At 44.6% G+C, this 7,756-nt stretch overlaps 1 protein-coding gene across 1 annotated transcript in view; it reads right to left on the bottom strand.

Moving 5' to 3' along the window:
* Nucleotides 1-1,942, bottom strand: part of FRAS1 (Fraser extracellular matrix complex subunit 1) — a 340,675-nt gene extending 338,733 nt beyond the window's left edge. The window contains exon 1 of the mRNA XM_072115515.1: nt 1,335-1,942. Within this exon, the coding sequence (XP_071971616.1) occupies nt 1,335-1,440 (106 nt within the window). The 5' untranslated portion in view covers nt 1,441-1,942. The remainder of the gene's footprint in view (nt 1-1,334) is intronic.
* Nucleotides 1,943-7,756: the final 5,814 nt, after the last annotated feature.

Raw genomic sequence — 7,756 nt, forward strand, 5'->3', positions numbered from 1 at the left:
CTGCCTCCCAGCAGGCAGAGAAGGTACTTTAGTGAAGTGCTGAGGTATCGTGGGATTAATGGAAAAGCAGAGAAGAGAGAACAAAGTAGTTAGCAGTTGGTTAAAATATTTGTTTCCCCCCTAGAACCCCTTACACATTGTTTCTGTATTTTCTGGAGAATGCGGTCCTTACCATGAACAGTATGCGATGGGCTAACAATAAAACAGTTCCTTTACCTTTATCCAAGACAACTGTAAATTTGGTACAAATCCTGACAGAATATTATTGGTAAAATAAAGAGTACAATAAGTTTTGTTGCCAAATTCCTAATTAGGGGGGATGGATTTATCAGGGCTGGGCACATATGGTTTGTGCATAGAGCTGTTCTAGGTTTCCCTTCTGGCTTGTGACATAATGGAAATGTAGTCTAAATATATTTTTGTACCAAAGTGGTACACATATTGAAAGTTAGGTACCGAAAGTTTCCTTCAGTGCATTCTTGCAATTGTATGGACCAAAACATCAACTTTCTTTTCATGAGGCGCAATCTTCTGTACATGACTGGCAGTTTTTCTGTGTGTGGTGCAACCGGGCAGAGTAAATTTACACTGTGTGTGGGCACAATATTCCAATAGACAATAGTACAAACTGTAGACTACTGTTAACTTGACGCATGCCAAGAACTTCTGATTAAACTTCAATATAAAGTCTAATTGTAATACAACTGTATGACAAAAATAAATAATTGACAGCATAGGCTTTTACACAATGGAAGTGCATGGCAGTCTGAATCTTTCACATGTGAAATGAATGAAATTAACAAATGTTATGTAAAAATAGCTGAACAAATACTGGCACATAGTGGGGTATGTCAACCAAGGTTATACACAGCCTCTTTTACCTTATAGAAACTTCTGTAACTCAGTCTGCAAAACACTGTCCCTTTATCTCTGCAGAATCAAAGTGCTGGGAGTTGAGTGTTACATTTTACATCAAATACTGTGCATGTACGTATCTTTGTATATATGTACTGCATGCCCTTGTGTGTCTATAGATGTGTGAACAGTGCAGGTATAAACGTGTCTGTCAGTAGTGTGTATATGTATATATGTGTGTGTGTCAGTAGTTTATGTATGTGTCTACACATATATATTTGTATGTGTGTACCACAGGCAGCAATATAATAAGCAGCACAATACTGAACATCCCAATTCCCTGTGCAGCCACACAACTAGCTGAGTGTCCATTATTTGCCTTCCAGTCTATGGGGGATGGGGGCAGTGCTCACCTACATGAAAAGTTATGTGCTACCTACAGAGAAGCATGAGATCTGTACAGTGTGAGGGACACTGACCTTCTGTAACAGTGAAGAGAGCTGTAAATCCCAGCAGAATGGCGATGATATGATGCCTCTGGCTCCTACCACAGTCCATTCTGGAAATAGCGAATCCAGAAGACATGATCCACAGGCGCCTTATAGGACTAGATCCTGAGGGCTCATCCTCGGTGCACTTATCACAGCTCCTCTATGCTGTTATCCACAGCCATCACCGTGTGTACTTCCCCGTACAGCTCCAGCAATAGGCGAGCTATCAGATCCTCTGGCCGTGTGTGGAATGACGCTCCGGGTAAACTTGTGCTCTGATCAGGTGGAGCTGCTGCAAGGTGGACCTGGACGTAGCTCTCCGGGAGGACTCCTCCTCCTGCTCTCAACTTTCCCCGCACTCCTCTCCCCTCCCTCTCCCGGGACTGACTGCCCCAGAAAGAAGAACTCGTCGCCTCAGGAGCCTGGGATAACACTGGGCGGCCCTCCTCTTACTAGAAGGAGTCAGGGGAGACGTGCCCTGCAGCGACACATGCTCTCATCACTGATAGAGGAGGAGGAGGGAGAGCTCAGTCCTGCGAGGCAAGTGCAGACTCACCCTCCCGGGAAGAGGAAATATCTGCGTGTGTGATATAATACCTAGTAGTGTCCCATTCCTCGAGAGCCGCAGCTCTTGTTATACGGGTGTCCTATATCCCCCCCATACAGGACGCCCTCCCCTCAGACAAGTGCCATGAGATGGTGGCAGAGATTCCTCCGGGTCACGTGAGACGAAGCAACCTGATCCCCTGCTTCATGCTGCTGAGTTCACAGATTAAAGCTCTGTCCCCCAGTGCGTGAGGAGGACAGGCAGAGAAACATGAGGCAGGTGTACATTAACCTATGTACTGAGTGACACAGCAAGCAGTAATGGAGGCACTGGCAGCAGGACTGCAGGTGAGATAGGACATAATGGGGCACAAGGGGTAACTGCAACTTCCCTAAATATAAAAAGGGGGAAGAAGATGTCCTCCATGGCAGCCAAATGGCTCTCAGAGCATTCCCTGACAACCCTGCTACCTTTGATGGACAAATCTGCCAAAATAATTATACAGTCACATGTTTTTTAAAAAAAAAACCTCCCAAGCTTCTGAAGAAGGACAAAATACATTCCAGTATGTTATGTCGCTCATTCTACCCCAAATGCAATCCTTAGTATATCTCCTCAGCATATACCTAAACTTAAAGAGGACCTGTCAGGTCTATTTGTGACCAGGGTGCGGTCACACGTGGTGCTAGTATTGCGTTTCCCTGGCCTGATCGCATACACGTTTCCATTGAAATGCATACAATCGGTAACCTCCACCTGGTGTTTTGTATTGTTTAAATGCAAAGACAATTGGTGCTGGCTACCGATTGCATGTGTTTCCAATGCACATGCAATGCACATGCGTTTGGGCTGAGGTCCACTAACCGGGCGCTAGCGTTCTAACACAATGTTAGCACCACGTGTGACTGCACCCTAAACCAACTACAGGTCCGTATGGACCTGTGCTAGAAGGTCACAAATCGTCCTGTATATTGCTTTTCGGTGGCTTGTATATAAACAAAAAATAATTATACTAACCTAGATGTGAAATCAGATAAGCAACAATACACTCAGTGTTGAATCATCACTCTTAATCAAATATAAACAAGCATGGACTAATCCCCAAGAGTCTTTTGCCTCCCCTCGTCCGGAAAGTTGGATTCTTCAGAGGAACTTGTGTGTTGAGCTACCTTAGCGCACAAGTCCCTCTGAAGAATCCAACTTTGATGAAACGCGCCAGGGAAACGTTTGCAGACGGAGGGAAGCATAAGGCTACAGGGACAGTCTTGGTACTGCTCTTGTAAGAGCGGGAGCTATTGGGGACCTGAGAGGGACAGTACCCCTGAAACACACCCCATTCACGTTAATATTGCCACCACAGTACGTCTGAACCACAGTAGGACTCCTTTTTTGATTCTGGATTGCCAACATCAGACTGTGAGTAAAAAGGGCAATATTTTTCATTTGTTTTTCAACCATATTTCCGCAGGGCATCTGTTATAACCTGGATTTACCCCATATCACATAATTTTTGTGCGAGTTTTAATGTGATATAATAAAGTATTGTTTTTAGGCACTATTTACCACTCTTGGGGACTAGTCCATGCTTGTTTATAACCTAGATTTGAGTCTGATGAGGCACATCGGATTCACATCTTCATATTCCCCACCTGAGCCATCTCTCGCATTATGGTTTTACTGCCCATGAAGTGAAGCCTACAGTGCTTGTGGAGTGAAACCAGGGTGCACTACGCCAGCTTCACTAGCTGCAATGTACAGGCATCGGGAGATGAGGTAAGTATAAATGTTTTGGTTTCTCAATGGTTTGACCTCTTTCACAAGATTTTAGATCTTAGGCCTGTGAGGCACTCATTTTCACTGTAGACAGGTTGCAAAGCCCATCACACTTGCATTGCAAATATGCCTTTCTGATTCCTCTAATAATTTGCATTACAATATACACTCACCGGCCACTTTATTAGATACACCTCTCCAACTGCTCGTTAACACTTAATTTCTAATCAGCCAATCACGTGGCGGCAACTCAGTGCATTTAGGCATGTAGACATGGTCAAGACAATCTCCTGCAGTTCAAACCGAGCATCAGTATGGGGAAGAAAGGTGATTTGAGTGCCTTTGAACGTGGCATGGTTGTTGGTGCCAGAAGGGCTGGTTTGAGTATTTCAGAAACTGCTGATCTACTGGGATTTTCACGCACAACCATCTCTAGGGCTTACAGAGAATGGTCCGAAAAAGAAAAAACATCCAGTGAGCGGCAGTTCTGTGGGCGGAAATGCCTTGTTGATGCCAGAGGTCAGAGGAGAATGGGCAGACTGGTTCGAGCTGATAGAAAGGCAACTGTGACTCAAATCGCCACCCGTTACAACCAAGGTAGGCAGAAGAGCATCTCTGAACGCACAGTATGTCGAACTTTGAGGCAGATGGGCTACAGCAGCAGAAGACCACACCGGGTGCCACTCCTTTCAGCTAAGAACAGGAAACTGAGGCTACAATTTGCACAAGCTCATCAAAATTGGACAGTAGAAGATTGGAAAAACGTTGCCTGGTCTGATGAGTCTCGATTTCTGCTGTGACATTTGGATGGTAGGGTCAGAATTTGGCGTCAACAACATGAAAGCATGGATCCATCCTGCCTTGTATCAACGGTTCAGGCTGGTGGTGGTGGTGTCATGGTGTGGGGAATATTTTCTTGGCACTCTTTGGCCCCTTGGTACCAATTGAGCATCGTTGCAACGCCACAGCCTACCTGAGTATTGTTGCTGACCATGTCCATCCCTTTATGACCACAATTTACCCAACATCTGATGGCTACTTTCAGCAGGATAATGCGCCATGTCATAAAGCTGGAATCATCTCAGACTGGTTTCTTGAACATGACAATGATTTCACTGTACTCAAATGGCCTCCACAGTCACCAGATCTCAATCCAATAGAGCATCTTTGGGATGTGGTGGAACGGGAGATTCACATCATGGATGTGCAGCCGACAAATCTGCGGCAACTGTGTGATGCCATCATGTCAATATGGACCAAAATCTCTGTGCTCCTGTACAGTTCCTGCATCTCCCACTGATGTAAGCTCACCAGGCTGTGACCTCTGTGAAGGAGCAGGAGGAAGGAGCTGTACAGGAGCATGAAGGTGGCGCCCAAGAGCTGAGCAGTCTGCAGCACAGACAAGTCACGTGTTGTGAGAGAGAACGCAGAAAGGCATATTTGCAATGCAGCTGTAATGAGCTTCTGTAACCTATAAATTAATTAGTATGGGGGTACTGTATATTGAGTAGGTGGGTACTGTATATAGACTGATTTGTTAGGAGTCTCAAAACATGAATTTTTATATAAATTTAGAGATCAATGTATATTAAGTGGGGCTGCTTTCTTTAACAAAATTCAGAATAATGGTGTATAGAGTAAAGTTAGTTTCGGGGACTCGCTGTATATAGTTCATGGATCACGCAGCCGCACTCTGTGACCCAGGGAACATAATAGATTAGGTTTTCACCCCGTGCTTTCCAAAATACACTTATTAACCACCATATATAGGAGCCATTGTCTACTGGCTGCTGTGGCAGTTACAAGTTGAGCCGTGATTGGTTCCTATTTTGCCATTGGTCATTAATTTGAGCTCTAAACTTTGATTAGTTATTATACACAATGAGTATAAGGCACTTATGTGTGAGGAAGATGGATAGAGAGAAAGACAGGCAGGGAGAGTGAGAGAGACAGACAGGGAGAGTGAGTGACAGAGAGACAGGAGTAAGTGAGTGAAAGACAGGCAGGGAGAATGAGTGGTGACAGAGAGACAGGCAGCTGGAGTGAGTGACAGAGACAGGCAGGGAGAGTGAGTGGTGACAGAGAGACAGGCAGGGAGAGTGAGTGGTGACAGAGAGACAGGCAGGGAGAGTGAGTGGTGACAGAGAGACAGGCAGGGAGAGTGAGTGGTGACAGAGAGACAGGCAGCTAGAGTGAGTGGTGACAGAGAGACAGGCAGCTAGAGTGAGTGGTGACAGAGAGACAGGCAGCTAGAGTGAGTGGTGACAGAGAGACAGGCAGCTAGAGTGAGTGGTGACAAGAGAGACAGGCAACTAGAGTGAGTGACAGAGAGACAGGCAGCTAGAGTGAGTGACAGAGACAGGCAGAAAGAGTGAGTGACAGAGATACAGGGAAGGAGTGAGAGCGAGTAACAGGGAGACAAACAAGAGTAAGTGAGTGAAAGATAGAGAGACAGGCAGGGATAGTGAGTGAGAGATAGATGTGAACAGAAGCATCTCTATGCAATCTGCCTGCGGACACACTAAATAAGTCGAGTCTGGCATTTTTAGTACATAAACTTGGCTTATACTCGAGTATATACAGTAATTCAGGAGGATTATACATTTAAAATTAATTAGGGGAGAGTGGCGATATACCGGTAATCAATTAATTCATTTATTAAGTAGATTATATATTTTTCTGACATACTATAAAATAAAGTATGTCCGCCTACAGCGAGGGAGCGTGCGGCCTACACGCGCCGGGAGCCAGAGCACAGACAGGAGCGAGGAGAGGTAAGTGAGGGCAGGGGGACAGGGACCGGCAGGCAGCGGAGCAAGGGTGCACCCGCGATCCGCGACATGGATAGCGAGAGCACCCGTGACAACCAGACTCATTTACATAATAAAGAAAAGATGATTTTACAATGATTAATGTATGAAATGACTAGATAAAGGCTGGGATGGATCCTTATGAGCTGCTCCAACGGGTAGTAGTGACAGGACTATTGACAGAGACCTGATGACAGGTGTCCTTTAACACGTTAGCAACCGAGGACGAACTGTATCATCCTCGTCCCGCAATGGGTGTATGGAGAGAGCTCATGAGCTGAGCTTTCTCCATACACAGCAGGTGACGGCTGTATAATACAGCCAACTCCCGCCTGTTACTGCCGCAGTCGGTGCTGGCACCGATCGCGGCAGTTAACCTGTTAAGTGCCGTGGTCGAACTCGACTGCGCCACCTAACTTACCATTAAATGCTCGCGGCCATCTTGGATGGCCGATCGCTGCCCCCTGTAATGTCATCAGAGGGCGGCGATCGATTGCTATGGCAGCCTAGAGTCTCATTGAGTATTGCAGTATATAGTATTAGCAATCGGACCCTGCAGGGTTTAATTACCCTGGAGGATCTATAATAATGGTATAAAAAATATGAAAAAAATAGTGAAAAAAGTAAAGGTTTAAATCCCCCCCCCCCTTTCTCTACAACTGATATAAATAAACAGTAAAAATTATAAACACTTTAGGTATCATCGCGTCCCAAAATGTCCGATCTATCAAAATATATCATCGATTTTTACCGGCGTTTAACCCCATAACGGAAATTGGCGCCCAAAAATTCTATAAAAAGTGATCAAAAGCCCATACAGTCCTCAGAATGAGAGCATTAAAAACGTCATCAAAAGTTGCAAAACATGACACCACCCACAGCTCCGTTTTAATTCTTTTAAATGTATGAAAACATTATAAAACCTATACAAATTTTGTATCCTCGTGATCGTACTGAACCAAAGAATAAAATAGACATGTGATTTGGGGCGCTCAGTGAAAGCTGTAAAATCCAAGCCAACAAGAAATGGCGTAAATGCCATCATTTTCACTGCATTCTGAATTTTTTTTCTGCCTCCCAGTACACGGCATGGAATAATAAATACTGTCACTATGAAGTGCAATTTGTTGCGCAGAAAACAAGCCCAAAGAGAGCTCTGTACATGGAAAAATAAAAAAGTTACAGATTTTTGAAGGTGGGGATACCAAATATGTATAAGTTTTATAATGTTTTCATACAATTACAAAAATTAAAACCAAAATTGTTTTTTTTATTTTGCC

Source organism: Engystomops pustulosus, chromosome 1, assembly GCF_040894005.1.
Source record: "Engystomops pustulosus chromosome 1, aEngPut4.maternal, whole genome shotgun sequence".
Lineage (NCBI taxonomy): Eukaryota > Metazoa > Chordata > Amphibia > Anura > Leptodactylidae > Engystomops > Engystomops pustulosus.